Source organism: Pristiophorus japonicus, chromosome 11 (assembly GCF_044704955.1).
Source record: "Pristiophorus japonicus isolate sPriJap1 chromosome 11, sPriJap1.hap1, whole genome shotgun sequence".
Lineage (NCBI taxonomy): Eukaryota > Metazoa > Chordata > Chondrichthyes > Pristiophoridae > Pristiophorus > Pristiophorus japonicus.
The window spans coordinates 33,268,541-33,288,401 of record NC_091987.1 but is presented as its reverse complement, the minus strand read 5'-3'; the positions used below and the strand labels follow the sequence as shown (position 1 = coordinate 33,288,401).

Sequence of the window (19,861 nt, the reverse complement as noted above, 5' to 3'; positions counted from 1 at the left end):
AATCTGAAGCGCTGCTTCAAGACTCCAATTGCCTTTTCGACGGTGTTGCGTGACGCTATGTGGCTTTCATTGTAACGTTTCTCTGCTTCAGTGACGGAATTATGCAGTGGGGTCATCAGCCAACTGGCAAGGCCCACATCCCTTATCCCCCAGCATCCAATCGTGACCTTCTGGCTGATTGAGAAACAGGTTAGGGATAGCACTTTCACGTAGGTTGTGCACATCATGGATGCTGCCAGGAAATGTAGCATTTACTGTCATGATTACTTGCTTGTGGTCGACAACAAGCTGCACATTCAGGGAGTGGAATCCCTTTCTGTTACGAAACACCTCCGCGTTCTTTAAAGGGGCTTTCAAGGCAATGTGCGTGCTGTCTATTGCTCCCTGCACCTTGAGGAAGTCTGCTATTCTCGAGAAACCCAAAGCCCTCGTGGTCTGTGCCTCCCTGGTCATAGGGAAGCTTATAAAATCCATCCAGCGAACGTAAAAGGCTTCAGTCACCTGCCGAATGCAGCAATGTGTGGCGTGCTGAGAGATACGACAGATGTCGCCAGCTGAAGCCTGAAAAGATCCCAATGCGTAGAAAGCTAGGGCTGCAGTAACCTTCACCACAACGGACAGTGCGGTTCTGATGGTGCTGGAAGGCTGCAGATCCCCCTTAATGAGCTGGCAAATCTCATCTATGACCTCCTTCCGGAAGCACAGCCTCCGAAGACACGTGTTTTCAGATAGGTTGAGGTAAGATTGCGTTTCTTTGTACCTTCGTTGGCTGTAGACTCGCCTCCTCTGTCTCTGTCTACGCCTTACTCTGCCACCTCTTCGGCTGATTTTTTTCAGAAACCAATTTGTGAACAGTTACTAGTAATAGCACAGAAAGCATAGGCCCCATCACTATGAATAATTACTTTCACTTTATTAAACTAATCTCTCTACACCAAACCCAGTCCAACACTGTATACCAGTCAGTGTAATAGAAACATAGAAAATAGGTGCAGGAGTAGGCCATTTGGCCCTTCGAGCCTGCACCGCCATTCAATAAGATCAGGGCTGATCATTCCCTCAGTACCCCTTTCCTGCTTTCTCTCCATACCCCTTGATCCCCTTAGCCGTAAGGGCCATATCTAACTCCCTCCTGAATATATCCAATGAACTGGCATCAACAACTCTCTGCGGCAGGGAATTCCATAGGCTAACAACTCTGAGTGAAGGAGTTTCTCCTCATCTCAGTCCTAAATGGTTTACCCCTTATCCTTAGACTGTGTCCCCTGGTTCTGGACTTCCCCAACATCGGGAACATTCTTCTCTCATCTAACCTGTCCAGTCCCGTCAGAACTTTATACGTTTCTATGAGATCCCCTCTCATCCTTCTAAACTCCAGTGAATAAAGGCCCAGTTGATCCAGTCTCTCCTCATATGACAGTCCAGCCACCCCGGGAATCAGTCTGGTGAACCTTCGCTGCACTCCCTCAATAGCAAGAACGTCCTTCCCCAGATTAGGAGACCAAAACTGAACATAATATTCCAGGTGAGGCCTCACCAAGGCCCTGTGCAACTGCAGTAAGAGTTCCCTGCTCTTATACTCAAATCCCCTAGCTATGAAGGCCAACATACCATTTGCCTTCACTGCCTGCTGTACCTGCATGCCCACTTTCAGTGACTGATGAACCATGACACCCAAGTCTCTTGCAACTCCCCTTTTCCTAATCTGCCACAATCCAGATAATATTCTGCCTTTGTGTTTTTGCCCTCAAAATGGATAACCTCACATTTATCCACATTATACTGCATCTGCCATGCATTTGCCCACTCACCTAACCTGCCCAAGTCACTCTGCAGCCTCTTAGCGTCCTCCTCACAGCTCACACCACCACCCAGTTTAGTGTCATCCGCAAACTTGGAGATATTACACTCAATTCCTTCATCTAAATCATTAATGTATATTGTAAAGAGCTGAGGTCCCAGCACTGAGCCCTGCGGCACTCCACTAGTCACTGCCTGCCATTCTGAAAAGGACCCGTTTATCCCGACTCTCTGCTTCCTGTCTGCCAACCAGTTCGCTATCCATGTCAGTACATTACCCCCAATACCAAGCGCTTTGATTTTGCACACCAATCTCTTGTGCGGGACCTTGTCAAAAGCCTTTTGAAAGTCCAAATACACCACATCCACTGGTTCTCCCTTGTCCACTCTGCTAGTTACATCCTCAAAAAATTCCAGAAGATTCATCAAGCATGATTTCCCTTTCATAAATCCCTGCTGACTTGGTCCAATCCTGTCACTGCTTTCCAAATGCGCTGCTATTTCATCCTTAATGATTGATTCCAATATTTTCCCCACTACTGATGTCAGGCGAACCGGTCTATAATTACCCGTTTTCTCTCTCCCTCCTTTTTTAAAAAGCGGTGTTACATTAGCTACCCTCCAGTCCATAGGAACCGATCCAGAGTCAATAGACTGTTGGATTCCAACTATATCAATAATTGTTTTCACTTACTATAATTGCACTTTTCAGAAAAAAATGCCTAATCTACTAAGCTACTATCAGTAAAATTAAATATAATTAATATTCTGAGTTGATCTATCTATAAAGGACCCTTAAATAACTCTCAACTATCCAAGCACAATTTTTTAGCTGCCTCCACCCTTCCTCCGATCTTCAAAATGGCATCCGTAGTGCCCATTTCCTTCAGTAAAGCCCGAGAAAAGCTACTATTACCCAGCCTTGCTCTCGGCGAGCAATCAGCCCGGCGAAGTGCCAGCGATGTGGCGAAAGTTGGGACGGGCGATGTGTGGCCGATCAGCTCGGCGATCAATTCAGCGAAGTGAGCCAAAACTTGGGGGCTTATTTTTCCGGCGATCTTTCTGGCCTGGTTTCCATTTTTTGCTCAAAATGGGCGATAGAGGTCCATTTTGGGCGATATATGCACCTTATATGGGCGATGTGAAGTGTAAAGTCTAGCCCTATGGGCCCAAGTTTCAGGCCGCGCCTAGAACGGTGCAGCCCCGACCTGGACGTCCATTTTTCGCTCCACAAAGTGCGCCTGAAAAAAACTTCCAGGTTCTCCGGCTCCCTGCAGGTCCTCTGGCCCTCGGCGCGGCACAGCACAAGCTGTAGGGGGCGGAGCTAGGTCCCTGCGCTGAAAACAGTGCCGGGACCTCTGCACATGCGCGCTACAGTGGGCGCTCAAGTGCAGTAGTTCCAGGCGCCTAAAACTGTGCGGGAGGGGCCCGAAGCACGCAGCCCCTAGCCCTGGCCGAATGGCCTCACTGGGGCTGCGTGTATAAGGCTGCCTCCCACGCCCAGCTTCTGCTTCCTCCGGACCCGACCCGACTTGACTCCCGCTCCCCTCCCCCCACTGGACCGCCCCCCCCCCCGCCGACCCGACCTCCGCTTCCCCCGCTCCCGACCTTCCCCCCCCCCCCCCAACCCCCCCACCCCGACCGATCTCCTCCCCCGCCCCCCCAGACCGATCTCCCCAACCCCACCCCCCCCCCCGACCGAGCCCCGCCTCGACCCGCGCTCCCCCCGATCCGCGCTCCCGACCCCCCCGGACCCCGGACCCGACGCCACCTACCTGTCAATCCGGTAAGTCTAAGCTCGAAGTCTTGGGCCTGGCCGGGCCTGGCCCGTTCAGCCTCCCTCTCCTTTCTTTCTCTCTCTCTCTCTCTCCCTTTTCTCTCCCTCTTTCTCTTCCCCCCCTTCTCTCCCCCCTTCCCCTCTTCCCCCTCCCTCCCTTCTCTTCCCCCTCCCTCCCTTCTCTTCCCCCTCCCTCCCTTCTCTTCCCCCTCCCTCCCTTCTCTTCCCCCTCCCTCCCTTCTCTTCCCCCTCCCTCCCTTCTCTTCCCCCTCCCTCCCTTCTCTTCCCCCTCCCTCCCTTCTCTCACCCCCCCTCCTCCCTTCTCTCACCCCCCCTCCTCCCTCCCTCCCTTCTCTCACCCCCCCTCCTCCCTCCCTCCCTTCTCTTCTCCCCCTCCTCCCTCCTTTCTCACCCCCCCTTGCCTTCTCACCCCCCTCCCTTCTCACCCCCCCTCCCTCCCTTCTCTTCCCCCTCCCTCCCTTCTCTTCCCCCTCCCTCCCTTCTCTTCCCCCTCCCTCCCTTCTCTCACCCCCCCTCCTCCCTTCTCTCACCCCCCCTCCTCCCTCCCTCCCTTCTCTCACCCCCCCTCCTCCCTCCCTCCCTTCTCTTCTCCCCCTCCTTTCTCACCCCCCCTTGCCTTCTCACCCCCCTCCCTTCTCACCCCCCCTCCCTCCCTTCTCACCCCCCCTCCCTCCCTTCTCACCCCCCCTCCCTTCTCACCCCCCCTCCCTCCCTTCTCACCCCCCCTCCCTCCCTTCTCACCCCCCCTCCCTCCCTTCTCACCCCCCCTCCCTCCCTTCTCACCCCCCCCTCCCTCCCTTCTCACCCCCCCTCCCCTCCCTCACTTGTCACCCCCTCCCCGCCCACCCCCTCTTCCCCACTCCACCACCCCTCCTCCCCTCCACCCCCCCCCCCCATCCTCCCCCTCCCCTCCACCCCTCGCTGTCAGAAACACAGACACTGACAGATAGAGAGTGAGAGAGACAGACAGAGAGATAGAGACACTGACAGAGATACACTGGGCGGGGGCGGGGGGGGGGGGGGGGGCCTCCCGGTGCTGCAGTCGGTAAGTAGAAAATGTATAATGTGGATAAATGTGAGGTTATCCACTTTGGTGGTAAAAACAGAGAGACAGACTATTATCTGAATGGTGACAGATTAGGAAAAGGGCAGGTGCAAAGAGACCTGGGTGTCATGGTACATCAGTCATTGAAGGTTGGCATGCAGGTACAGCAGGCGGTTAAGAAAGCAAATGGCATGTTGGCCTTCATAGCGAGGGGATTTGAGTACAAGGGCAGGGAGGTGTTGCTACAATTGTACAGGGCCTTGGTGAGGCCACACCTGGAGTATTGTGTACAGTTTTGGTCTCCTAACCTGAGGAAGGACATTCTTGCTATTGAGGGAGTGCAGCGAAGGTTCACCAGACTGATTCCCGGGATGGCGGGACTGACCTATCAAGAAAGACTGGATCAACTGGGCTTGTATTCACTGGAGTTCAGAAGAATGAGAGGGGACCTCATAGAAACGTTTAAAATTCTGACGGGGTTAGACAGGTTAGATGCAGGAAGAATATTCCCAATGTTGGGGAAGTCCAGAACCAGGGGACACAGTCTAAGGATAAGGGGGAAGCCATTTAGGACCGAGATGAGGAGGAATTTCTTCACCCAGAGAGTGGTGAACCTGTGGAATTCTCTACCACAGAAAGTTGTTGAGGCCAATTCACTAAATATATTCAAAAAGGAGTTAGATGAAGTCCTTACTACTAGGGGAATCAAGGGGTATGGTGAGAAAGCAGGAATGGGGTACTGAAGTTGCATGTTCAGCCATGAACTCATTGAATGGCGGTGCAGGCTAGAAGGGCCGAATGGCCTACTCCTGCACCTATTTTCTATGTTTCTATGTTTTATTTATTGATTTAAAAAAAAAAAAATTATTTCTTATTCATTTTTTTTGATTGGTTTATTGGTTGATTTATTGATGTTTTTATAATTTATTATTGATGATGGCTCTTTATTTGTAAAAGTGAAGTGTTTAATGTTTGTAAACTTCCCTTTAAACCCTCCTCCCCCCATTCCCTACGCCTGATTTGTAACCTACGCCTGATTTTTCTAAAGTGTAGACAAGGTTTTTTCGAGCGTACAAAAATCTTCACTTACTCCATTCTAAGTTAGTTTGGAGTAAGTTTTCACTGCCGAAACTTTGAAAACAGGCGTAACTGGCCGGACATGCCCCCTTTGGAAAAAAAAATTCTGTTCCAAAGTGAAACTGTTGTAACTGACTAGAACTGGAGCAAACTAAATGCCGAGAATTTGAATTTCTAAGATACTCCGTTCTACACCAGTTGCTCCAAAAAATCAGGAGCAACTGAGGCCGAAACTTGGGCCCTCTGATTCTATGTTGAGGTGATGAAGGCATGGATTAGAGCTTTGGTAGCAGTTGGGGAGAGGTATGGGTGAATTCAGGCAATATTATGAAGCTGGAAAACTATGACAGGGAAGATATGCCGGATGCTTACTGAAAGTCAAATATGCTTACTGACACTTTGCACACATCTTAGATACTGGTGCATATATTTTACGATAACATATTTATATGTTGGGGTAGGAGCATGACTTTTGCAATCCTGTTGTTCAGTTGCCCAAAACAGTGAATCATTGTCTGGGTGTATCAAAGGCTCATTTTCAGTGTGGACAAGCTGGCAATATATTTTTTAAAAACTGATATTGCCCATTATTTTTATAGAAACATAGAAATTTACAGCGCAGATTCGGCCCATCGTGTCCGCGCTGGCCGACAAAGAGCCACACAGCCTTCGGTCAGCAGCCATGAAGGTTACATATAAACCTATGAACAATGATCAATGGCGGACAGGTAAAGAGCATCCGGCCCAACCAGTCCGCCCCACACAACTGCGATACTCCATGTATCGCAACATTTTACATTTCACCCCACCCGGAGCCATACGATCTCCTGGGAGAGGCAAAAAACATAAAATTCCAGGCGAATTGGGGAAAAATCCTCTCCGACCCATCTAGGCAATTGAAACTGGTCCAGATCATCACCCTGGCTGTATTCGATTCCCTGCAGTATTTACCATCGTATCTGCGCCAGTCAACAAGAGCTTTTCCAGTCTAATCCCACTTACCAGCTCGAGGTCCATAACCCTGCAGGTTACGGCACTTCAAGTGCCCATCCAAGCACCTTTTAAATGTGGTGAGGGTTTCTGCCTCCACTATCCTTCCAGGCAGAGAGTTCCAGACCCCCACAACCCTCTGCGTAAAGAAACTCCACTCAAATCCCCTCTAAATCTTCCACCAACCACCTTAAATCTATGCCCCCTTGTAATTGACCCTTCCACCAAGGAAAATAGGCCCTTGCTATCCACTATATCCAGGCCCCTCAAAATTTTATACACCTCAATGAGGTATCCTCTCAGTCTTCTCTGTTCCAAGGAGAACAAACCCAGCCTTTCCAATCTGTCCTCATAGCTAATATTCTCCATTCCAGGCAGCATCCTCATAAATCTCCTCTGCACCCTCTCCAGTGCAATCACGTCCTTCCTATAATACAGCGATCGGAACTGTGCGCAGTATTCCAGCTGTGGCCTAACCAGTGCATTATACAATTTAAGCATAACCTCCCTGCTCTTGTATTCTATGCCTCGGCCAATAAAGGCAAGCATTCCGTATGCCTTCTTAACCACCTTATCCACCTGGCCTGCTACTTTCAGGGATCTGGACAAGCACTCCAAGGTCCCTTTGTTCATCTGCACTTCTAAGTGGTCTCCCGCTTAATGTGTATATCCTTTCCTTATGAGTCCTCCCTGTGCATTTCCGAATTAAATTCCATTTGCCACTGTTCTGCCCACTGACCAGTAGATTGATATCCTCCTGCAGTCCATGACTTTCCTCTTCATTATCAACCACACAGCCAAATTTAGTGTCATCTGCAAACTTCTTAATCATACCCCCTATATTCAAATTTAGATCATTGATGTATACCACAAAAAGCAAGGGACCCAGTACTGAGCCCTGTGGAAACCACACTGGAAACATCCTTCCAGTAACAAAAACTTCAATCAACCTTTGCTTCCTACCTCTAAGCCAATTTTGGATCCAACTTGCCACTTTGCCCTGGATCCCATGGGGTTTTATCTTCATGACCAGTCTGCCATGTGGGACCTTATCAAAAGCTTTGCTTAAAGTCCTATGCACTACCCTCATTGACCCTCCTGGTTATCTCCTCGAAAAACTCAATCAGGTTAGTCAAACACAATCTTCCCTTAACAAATAAATGCTGACTGTCCCTGATTAATCCTTGCCTTTCTAAATGTAGATTTATCCTGTTCTTCAGGAGTTTTTCCAATAATTTTCCCACCACTGAGGTTAGGCTGATAGGCCTGTAATTACTCGGCCTATCCCTTTCTCCCTTCTTAAACAAGGGTACCACATTAGCAGTCCTCCAGTCCTTCGGCACCATGCCTGAATCCAAAGAGGACTGGAAAATGATGGGCACAAGAAGGAAATATATAAGCAATACCCAAAGCTATTAATGGGAAGGTCACTATTGCATTCGTTCAATTGCTAACCTGGCTTTATTAAGTGGACCGTGCTAGATGTGCTTTCAAATAATTTGCATTGCACATGGAGACAACCAAATGCTGAAATCTAATTTTAAAAAGTACAACATAGATGGCAGTATTTTATCATAAGAAATAAGAACAGGAGTAGTCCATACAGCCCTTTGAGCCTGCTCCACCATTCAATAAGATCATGGTTGATCTTTGACCTCAACTCCATTTTCCCATCCAATCTCCATATCCCTTGATTCCTTTAAAGTCCAAAAATCTATCCATCTCAGCCTTGAATATACTCAACAACTGAGCACCCACAGCCCTCTGGGGTAGAGAATTCCAAGGATTCACAACTCTCTGACTGAAGAAATTTCACCTCATCTCAGTCCTAAATGGCCCACACCTTAACCTCAGACTATGCTCCATAGTTCTAGACTCTTCGGCCAGGGAAAACAGCCTCTCAACATCTACCCTGTCAAGCCCTCTCAGAATCTTATATATTTCAATGAATTACCTCTCATTCTTCTAAACTCCAGAGAGTATAGGCCCATTCTACTCAATCTCTCTTCATAGGAAAACCCTCTCATCCCAGGAATCAATCTAGTGAACCTTTGTTGCACCCCCTCTAAGGCAAGTATAACATTCCTTAGGTATGGAGACCCCCAACTGTCATGTATCTCACACTACTGTACATAACTGTATCTTACCTTGCTATACATGACTGTAACTAGATATGACCTGTAACCACAAGCATACCTTACACTTGCAGGAGACACTGCATACCTACTCCACACAGGTATATAAAGGCAGGTCTCAGGCAAGTGTGGCATTACAGAGCTGTGAAACAAAGGTGCAGGTCCTGAGTGACTGACTTCAGCATGTGCCTCGTGTAAGTCTGTACTGCAGGGTCAGGACTTTACACCAACTGTACACAGTATTCCAGGTATGGTCTCACCAAAGCCCTACACAATTGCAGCAAGACTTACTTACTCTAGTACTCCAACTCCCTTGCAATAAAGGCTAACGTACCATTACCTTCCTAATTACTTGCTGTACCTGCATGTTAACCTTCTGTATTTCGTGTACAAAAAACCCAAATCCCTTTGAACACCAACATTTAATAGTTTCTCATGATTTAAAGAATTCAGTTTTTCTATTCTTCCTACCAATGTGAATAACCTCACATTTCCCCATATTATCTCCATCTGCCACGTTGTTGCCCACTCACTTAACCTGTCTATAACCCTTTGCAGACTCAGCAAACTTGGATACATTACACTTGGTCCCTTCATCGGTCATGCAGTAACTGTATACTAGATTTGTTGTTTGAGTGGTCCCGAAGGTAGAATGATATGTAGCTTCTTGACATGAATCTGGATCATCTAGAAACAAAGAACACAATGCACCATGCACTGCACCAGAAATAGACAGCAGAAGCACTTTCATGAGGATAGTGGAGGCACTTATAATCTACATATTCGACTGCACCAATGCCCTATGCCCAACCACCTTCAGCTGCTTCTTCAATGACCTTCCCCTCCATCATGCGGTCAGAAATAGGGATGTTTGCTGATGATCACAGTGTTCAGTTCCATTCACAATTCCTTAGATAATGAAGCATGCAGCAAGATCTGGACAACATCCAAGCTTGGGCTGATAAGTGGCAAGTAACATTCACACCACAAAAGTGCCAGGCAATGACCATCTCCGTGACCTTTAATGGCATTACCATTGTCAAATTCCTCACCATCAACATCCTGGAGGGAGGGAGGGGGGGGGGGGGGGTCACCATTGACCAGAAATTTAACTGGAGCAGCCACATAAATACTGTGGCTACAAGAGCAGGTCAGAGGCTTGGTATTCTGCAGCAAGTGACTCACCACCTGACTCCCAACGCCTTTTCACCACCTACAAGGCACAAGTCAGGAGTGCGATGGAATACTCTCTACTTATCTGGTTGCGTGCAGCTCCAACAACACTCAAGAAACTCAACCCCATCCAGGACAAAGTAGCCCACTTGATTGGTATCCCACCCACCACCTTAAACATTCACTCCTTCTACCACCGGCACAACGTGGCTGCAGTGTGTACAATGGTTAGGATCTGGAATGCACCTCCCACAAACTCTACCACCGAGGACAAGTCACACACCAAGACCGGAATCTTCCCAGCCCTGCAAGTGCGGGTTTGGAGACGGGCCCGCTGTCAAAATGGCCCTGATTGACAGTGGAACGGGATCCCACTCTGAACCCGCCGTGTCAGTTTCTCAGTTGTCGGGTCTGCGTACGGATTGCAAACCCAACACCAAACGGCGGGCCACTTCATTAAGGTACTTTACAGGTAGTTTAGTGCTATTTCAGAGAATTAAAAGCAGGCACTTACAATTTTACCAATTTTTTGACGGGTTTACCGTCTCTCGAGGAACACACCAATAAGTGGAGTCAGGGTTCTGTGACTCTCCGTTGCTTTGGCAAGTTGACAGCTGCAGAAATGGTATAAAAGCTACCATTTCACAGCTATTCACTTTCCAATGTTAGAGGATGAAGCCTTCAGGATTTGGAAGAAACTTTTAAACTTCATGCAGGTTGGAAGTGTTTGCAATTAACTCTCTATTCATTGTCACCTCCTTGGAGCAAACACTCTCACTATTGACAGGTCGCTTCTATCATTTCAACCTCATCTGCCATCTATTCCAGCAGCATCGGTGCCCTTCACAAAATCCCACCTTGGTCCTCAGAATCCCACCACAATCAGCCCCAACACCAACATCACTAAACACACTAGCATCACCAACAACACCAACCTTCTCCGCAATCACCTGATGCTGCACAGGACACACGGTATCAGCACCTGACCATACTGCTGCCTGGGAGACGAGTGATGGCTTCACCGTGGCTACATTTACTTCATTTGATGCTGTGCAGCTTGGCTGCCACTTGATGCGCCAGGTTGGCACCACCCCACACCAGCATCATAAATCATCCCTGCAATGCCCAAGCCATTCCTTTCACACTCATCACCATTGTGCGGGGTACCCTTGTGTATGATCATTCACTACAACTCACTAAGCTACTTCCAAAGGTGCACACAAATCTGTCCAAGAATGCAAAGTGTTCAAAATAAAGATTTCAATATCAACAACACATTAGCAGAAAGTCTATATGAACATTGGCTAAAACACCCAAGTGCTTACTCTTGCATTTTTTTAGTTGGTATGATTGGACAAGGATGAGGGGTGGCTAGTGAGATGGGGAAGTGATAATGTAGATAGAGAGAGAGGGATGGGTGTAGGTGCAAGGTCAGTTAGTGTAAGGATGTGCAGGAGTAGGATAGGGAATGCAGAATAATGGGGATGTGATGAGTGGCACATCAGGATGAGGTTGAGTGTAACTTTGCAGTAATGTTTCGTAATCTACTGAGATCATTGAAAGATTTGTGTCACTGCAGCCAGGTCCTCCTCACGACATCCCTGCTTGTGCCCTCCTGTGCAATGTGCACCCAGGCTGCGTGGGTGTCCTGGAGAGGTCTCTTTCATTCATCTGGAGTCATGGGAGAGTCTGGGTGCAGCCATACACCTTTGTGCAGTGTTTGCAGCAACTCAATGCTGCAGAACACTGACAGCTGTCAAAAGTTGGCCATGGTCCCTTTAAAGAAACCAGCTGATGTGTCATCAGATGACATCATCAGACCCGCGTTCTGTTAATTGGATGGGAACCCTGCAGGGCGGGCTTAACGAGCCCTATCAACAGAAGATTGCTGTCAGAGGGCAGGCTGGAACCAGGAGCGCGTTCCCCACCCACCCACCATCGATGTCACCTGCACCCAATTCGCATCCATTTGCGAAATCGCGGCCCTTGTGTGGTAGTATCTTCACCATACAGACTGCAGAAGTTCAAGAAGGCGGCTCACCACCACCTTCACAAGGGCAATTGGGGATGGGCAATAAATGATGGGCTTGCGAGTGACGGCCACACCTCGTGAATGAATAAATGTAAAAAAGTTAAAAAGCACCATTTAACTAGTGCAGAGGACATAATATTACCAGTGCAGGAAGACACATATGGAGTAACCAGCAGGTTGGAAGTATCTTTGAAGAAGCAGATAGACATGGACACATCTTCTAAAGTTGGAGCAGCAGGGTATACTCGATGCTGTCAATCAATAGCACAATACAGTAGATCTGATGTTGAAGACTATTAAAGACAGGCCAGGCTATATTTTCTTCTTCATACAATGGCTGGGTATATTTAAATGAGGTGGTAATGACAAGGTGACATCATACATTCCATGTTCCATCATTATCCGCTCATTAATGCATTGCATACATAATGTGTATAACAACGCGGAGGTCGGAAGCGGCGAGGAGCGGAGGTCGGAAGCGGCGAGGAGCGGAGGTCGGGACTGGCGAGGCCCGGAGGTCAGAAGCAGAGAGGAGAGGACTGATGAGGTACAGAGGAGCGGAGAGGTAGGAGCTCATAGATGGAGCAGCGTGGACAAGACCAAGGGAAGGCGCAACACAGGCCAATAGTGAGGCTGTGAGGTCGTGAGGCTCACATTGCGTACTATGAATTCCACGTAGAGAGGTGTCCTGTGGGATGGAGGAAGGAAGGACAGTAGGAATATGTTTGAGTTTGTGTGTATGTATTGGCACATGCGGCGGAGCCTGGTCTCCAGTTGTCTTGGATCCTCTTGCCACTGGACCAAGACCTTGCTCCATCAAGCCCGTGGGGTGGCCGTTAATCCAGGAAGGCAAGTGTCTGGCTGGATCCTGGGAGACCTCAGCTGAGGACACCTGTGCATATTCCTAGGATATCAGCAGAGTATTGCTTTAATAAAGTCCATTCTTCTACCAAAATCATCAGAGTCCACATTTGAAGACACACTTCAGGTGTATAGATTGGTCATGGGGCATTCTGCAATATAGTTCTGCTAAGATCTCAAAGATTGTGGTGGTGCGCTGCCTACTGACTTACTAAGAAGGCTCCTTATATAGGCCCCAGAAGATGGTGGCATCTAAGAGATGTGGGAAGAATAGTCAGAGAGGCAGCAGCAGTCTGGAGAGGATGTGCTTGATAACCCAGTGCCAGCTGCAAGTGAAATTTGTGCCAAATGATACAGGAGACCGTCTCTTGACTACCACATTTATCCACTGCACAATTAGTTATTTCTACATATTTCCCCTTCCCACCATCACCTGCAGACGCTCTTCTCTGTACACATTCATACCATGTCATCAAATGCCAAACCTTACCAAAAACAATGTCTGCACTCACAACTTTAGTGCAATCATAATTTTAATGAAAACCCATGTTGTGTATGCTGCTTATGCTTCCAAGCTGCTTTCTTTTGGTGCACATATGTAACATTTTATCTCTTAACCCTAATCTAGTGCTCCCCCTAGGTGTTACCTGAATGACAGGAGGTGAATGGTTACTATATTCCAATATAAGCTGCTTGGTGCTGAGATGCACCTGCAGCACAGAACACCTCTTGTGCTGTTGCCTGGGCAACTTCCACTCCAAGCTCCTCATGCTCTGTGTCATTCTGCGCACTAACATCTTATTCAATAATGCCAGTATATGTCTCTGGACTGTTGTGTGGCAAGAACTGGGCAACTACGTAATGGTGGTGCCAGGGTCAGAAGCAGAGGGGTCTGGGAGATCTTCCTTTCTTGCTTCTTTTTGGATGGAAAGGATGAGCAAAAGGGGATGAATCAGTTGCTGAGGAACAGAGTTCAAACATGAATTTCATGATCTAATTTACTGACAAATAATGCAAGACACACTAGGATGAGGAAGAGCAGGACTGGGAGAAATTTAGAACTCAGCAGAGGAGGACAAAGGGTTTGATTAGGGAAGGGAAAATGGAGTACGAGAAGAAGCTTGCAGGGAACATTAAGGCGGATTGCAAAAGTTTCTATAGATATGTAAAGAGAAAAAGGTTAGTAAAGACAAACTTAGGTCCCCTGCAGTCAGAATCAGGGGAAGTCATAACGGGGAACAAAGAAATGGCAGACCAATTGAACAAGTACTTTGGTTCGGTATTCACTAAGGAGGACACAAACAACCTTCCGGAAAAAAAAGGGGTCAGAGGGTCTCGTAAGGAGGAGGAACTGAGGGAAATCTTTATTAGTCGGGAAATTGTGTTGGGGAAATTGATGGGATTGAAGGCCGATAAATCCCCAGGGCCTGATGGACTGCATCCCAGAGTACTTAAGGAGGTGGCCTTGGAAATAGCGGATGCATTGACAGTCATTTTCCAACATTCCATTGACTCTGGATCAGTTCCTATGGAGTGGAGGGTAACCAATGTAACCCCACTTTTTAAAAAAGGAGGGAAGAGAGAAAACACGGAATTATAGACCGGTCAGCCTGACCTCAGTAGTGGGTAAAATGATGGAATCAATTATTAAGGATGTCATAGCAGCGCATTTGGAAAGAGGTGACATGATAGGTCCAAGTCAGCATGGATTTGTGAACGGGAAATCATGCTTGACAAATCTTCTGGAATTTTTTGAGGATGTTTCCAGTAAAGTGGACAAGGGAGAACCAGTTGATGTGGTATATTTGGACTTTCAGAAGGCTTTCGACAAGGTCCCACACAAGAGATTAATGTGCAAAGTTAAAGCACATGGGATTAGGGGTAGTGTGCTGACGTGGATTGAGAACTGGTTGTCAGACAGGAAGCGAAGAGTAGGAGTAAATGGGTACTTTTCAGAATGGCAGGCAGTGACTAGTGGGGTACCGCAAGGTTCTGTGCTGGGGCCCCAGCTGTTTACATTGTACATTAATGATTTAGACGAGAGGATTAAATGTAGTATCTCCAAATTTGCGGATGACACTAAGTTGGGTGGCAGTGTGAGCTGCGAGGAGGATGCTATGAGGCTGCAGAGTGACTTGGATAGGTTAGGTAAGTGGGTAAATGCATGGCAGATGAAGTATAATGTGGATAAATGTGAGGTTATCCACTTTGGTGGTAAAAACAGAGAGACAGACTATTATCTGAATGGTGACAGATTAGGAAAAGGGGAGGTGCAACGAGACCTGGGTGTCATGGAACATCAGTCATTGAAGGTTGGCATGCAGGTACAGCAGGCGGTTAAGAAAGCAAATGGCATGTTGACCTTCATAGCGAGGGGATTTGAGTACAGGGGCAGGGAGGTGTTGCTACAGTTGTACAGGGCCTTGGTGAGGCCACACCTGGAGTATTGTGTACAGTTTTGGTCTCCTAACTTGAGGAAGAACATTCTTGCTATTGAGGGAGTGCAGCGAAGATTCACCAGACTGATTCCCGGGATGGTGGGACTGACCTATCAAGAAAGACTGGATCAACTGGGCTTGTATTCACTGGAGTTCAGAAGAATGAGAGGGGACCTCATAGAAACGTTTAAAATTCTGATGGATTTAGACAGGTTAGATGCGGGAAGAATGTTCCCAATGTTGGAGAAATCCAGAACCAGGGGTCACAGTCTAAGGATAAGGGGTAAGCCATTTAGGACCGAGATGAGGAGAAACTTCTTCACCCAGAGAGTGGTGAACCTGTGGAATTCTCTACCACAGAAAGTAGTTGAGGCCAATTCACTAAATATATTCAAAAGGGAGTTAGATGAAGTCCTTACTACTCGGGGGATCAAGGGGTATGGCGAGAAAGCAGGAATGGGGTACTGAAGTTGCATGTTCAGCCATGAACTCATTGAATGGCGGTGCAGGCTAGAAGGGCTGAATGGCCTACTCCTGCACCTATTTTCTATGTTTCTAATGACAAGCCTGCAGCAGGCACCTGTTCTCCAATGCCCCCTATTAGTTGGTCACCCAGATGTTCTATAGCTTTCTCCTCACATGGGGCAAGAGGGTGGAGGTTGAAAGAGGAAGTTCCACTAAGTTTTCATGTTATGTGCAGTCTTTAAGAATTCAAGATGTGAAAATGTCCTCTGTCTGCTATGAGATGTGGGTTGATGACAGGTTCCAGTGGGGTTCACCTGAGTTAAAGAGCAGCTGCAGGTGAGGGCTAGGTTGTGTAAAGGACCCTGTGCTACCTCCTGGGCATTAATAGTAAGCTCCTGAAGCACTTTAACACAATGAGAAGGAGATGGTTGTAAGTGCAGTACATTCTTGGAAGGTATTGCTGACTCCTTTTACTTTGCCTGACCTGATAAGATCACCAAATTGTTTCAAACAATGAGTTGCCGTGTGTAGGATCGAGGAGTAGTTACTGCCTGTTCTGACCACCTTCTTCCACTGAGGTCCTACGCTGCTCCATCCCAAACATGGTCTTATTTGGAGCAGCAGCTCTAACAACCTTGCAGCAGATCTGTGTGATATTGTGTAAATAAATTTGAATTGTGCTTTCTATCAAAATAGTCATTAATGATTTGAGGCCTTTTAAGCTGCATTTGAACCCTGAAGCAACATGCCATTTCCCACTCACAAACTGGCTAGCTCCCAATCAGCCAGGAGCTTTTCCAGAATATTCTGGAAATATTAGCAGAACCAGCACTGGTTTAGTTAGGCAGGCAGAAGTTCTGCTCTGCTACATTTCTAGAGCCCATCATGCCACAGTGAAATTTCTGGGCTTGTCTTTCCATAATACATGCTACACTGGAGCAAAAAATGGCAACACTCCAATATGGGACTATGAACTTTATCACCTTGTGTACCTGGTTGCTGGACTAGCATTTGTGGTGAAAGGAGTGGTGTTAACGGATTAAGCCATAGTTGAGGCCAAAGATATGATCCCACAATAACCAGCTTTTGAGTTGGTTGTCCCATTCAGACTGCGGTACACAGGACAAGCTATGGATAAGAATCATAGAATGGTTACAGCACAGTCATATATTTACATGGAACTATATACTGTGTATCTACTGGGCATATTATTCTCTGGACAATGCAGTTCATCTCCACATTGAGAGGACAGAATTCCTTAGTTGATAGATGTCAGTGAATTGATGGACAATGCCTGTACTCCACATGGCTGTCAAACATGCCTAGCATTCTAGGATTGCTAGCAATGACAGATAAGGACAGGCACATAGGATAACCACGACTGCTTGTATCCCACCATGGACTTGTTAGGCCAAATGGGGTGTTTCCGTATTGTAATTTCTATGTAATTTTTATTATGTAGCCAACAGAATTTTCACACTTTTAAAGAAAGCAAAGAGTTTGTCCAACTTTTAAGTGCAAGAGTGTTTGCAATTTTAACCACTGTAATCTCCTCCTGATGCCTGGAAAGACCCAGCAACAAAAAATACTGTTAGTTTAAAAAGGACACAACTGCTGCCAGCGATCCAAAAGTAGTTGCACATGCGCAGTTCCATTGTTCTTTTTGTTTGTTGTCGCCGGACTTCCCAAAATGAGGAATGAAGAAGCGGATAAAAAAAAATCTTGTTCATTTGTAGTTTAATTTATTAATTGTGTGCATTGTAGAATTTATTCATGTATGAGCCTCTTGTTTGAAACGGGATTGTGATCTGCTTCAGTATTTCTGATCAGACATTTCTCCTAACAGCTCCCGTATTGATAGTCCTGACAAGGGATAAAATCGATGTAATTATTTGTACTGCACTTTTTTGACAGACAGGCATCTGTCCAGCCCCCCGCCCCCCCACCCGTAGTACACTTTTTTGACCGACAGGTGACAAGTCCCGCCCCTGTCAAACTCCGCCTCCCCCCCGGCCGAATCATTCTATGCGCGTGGTGCCGAGAAGCAGAACCTGAGGCTCTGACTTTCTCTCCCCACCACCCCACCCCCGGGCCGGCATGGGCCCGATGGCTCATAACTGATGGAGAGAGGCTGTGGGGAGAGAGAGACTGGGGGTGGGGGAAGAGAAGAGAGAGAGGCTGGGGAGGAGAGAGAGGCCTGGGGGGAGAGAGAGAGGCCTACTCCTGCTCCTATTTCTTATGTTCTTAGGCTAGGGGGAGATAGAGGTTGCAGGGGGGTGGGAAAGAGAGAGGCTGCTGGGAGAGAGAGAGAGAGAGGTTGCGGGGATGTAAAGAGCGAGAGACTGAGAGGGTGGGGGGCAAGTGAGAGAGAGGCTGGGGAAGGGGGAAGAGAGACACGGGGGGTGTCTGAGAGGAGAGAGGGAACTCAGGGAAAACGGATCACGTTCTTCCAACCCTCTACAAGGGACATCGTTGGAGTGGATGATATCCAGAAGTCACGGCACTGTCACTGTTCACGTCATACCCAATAAACCTGTTAACAATCCGTACACAATGCCAAATCTATGGTGGGGAGGATGCACGTGCGCTGGGATAAGGCACTTTAGCTGGGGGAGCGAAGTACTCGGAATGGGATAAGGCACGTCGGTTGGGGGAGGGATGTACTTGGACTGGGGTAAGGCACTTCTGCTGGGGGAGGCATGCATTTGGAATGGGGTAAGGCACTTTGGCTGGGGAAGGGGTGTACTTGGACTGGGGTAAGGCTCTTCGACTGGGGCAAGGCATGCACTTGGACTGAGGTAAGGCACTTTGGTTGACATAGAAACATAGAAAATAGGTGCAGAAGTAGGCCATTCGGCCCTTCAAGCCTGCACCGCCATTCAATAGGATCATGGCTGATTATTCCCTCAGTACTCCTTTCTGTCTTCTGTCTTCTGGGGAGCTCTGTCCCCTGTTGCTTCAGGAAGTCAAAATGGATTGAGTTACAATTTGCAAAGTCAGTGAGACCTTGGGATAGGAGGTTCCAGTAACACATTCCTGTGAAACGTCAGGATATGGCTTAATGTCCAAGGGGACTAATCAGAAACAAAGGGTGGAGCATGGCTGCCATTTTTGGCGTACAAGTAAATGCGTCCGGATAAAATAGCTTAATTATTTTTAAATTAACAATGCAGGTGAAGAGCAAAAGACCGCGATACCAGAGAAGACTAGGTAATGGTGAGGTGACAGCAAACTCGGCTTTTAAACACCTGTAGATTGTCGGAGGAACGGAAGATTGAGGGAGGGAATGAGTTCTAGTAGTTTAAGGTCTCAGGAAAGTACAGATTAGTGCAGGAGATGATGCTAATTACTGAGCGCTTAAAAATGGTTTTCTGCCAAGCTAGGGTGGTTGATGGCTCTCGACTATAGAGTTATACGAGCTATTATGAACGTTATTTTTTAAATTTGCGCAGCTTCCAGTTCGTTGTCAGTATTCACTCCGTTTCGGCTAACTATGTGATTTTGTGTTAGGGTTGCAATTTGGTTGGATCCACCCCCTAACCATCAACAAATCACTCAATTGACACTTTTAGTTCACCAGCTGTAATCATTTACCATTGTGTTAATCTACGGTGGAATGTAATATGACAAAGTATCCTGAACACCTGAGCGAACATACTTAACCACCTATAAATCAAGACTATAACCCATTAATGAAACTAATCCAGATTCAACAGTAACAATCATTTGTAAGATTCTTTATGTGAAGCTTGAAAATTAATTTTTATAGATAATTTCCCAGGTTGATGGCTACATTTTAAGATTAATAGTCAACAGTACAAGATGTACTTAGTCAAAGAGTCATTAATAGGATAATACAAAGTACGCTTGTCTAAATTTTTTCAGCATTTCAGACATTACTGTTTCAGTAAAACTCACCTCTTTTTATCTTGTGGTGCTCCATGCGTTTCATTACAGGGGTTGAAATGAGGTCCAGTGCTGCCACAGCCTAAAAACAAATATTTAACTAGTTTTGTATCACTAGAAAACTAGTCCACTTTACTTAAC

The 19,861-nt window shown here is 47.1% G+C and overlaps 1 protein-coding gene across 1 annotated transcript in view; it reads right to left on the bottom strand.

Annotated features, from left to right (window-relative positions):
- LOC139276007 (superoxide dismutase [Cu-Zn]-like) overlaps positions 1–19,861 on the bottom strand; it is an 89,284-nt gene that overhangs the window by 24,850 nt on the left and 44,573 nt on the right. Inside the window, exon 3 of the mRNA XM_070893329.1 lies at positions 19,733–19,802. Coding sequence (XP_070749430.1) covers positions 19,733–19,802 — 70 coding nt within the window. The remainder of the gene's footprint in view (positions 1–19,732; positions 19,803–19,861) is intronic.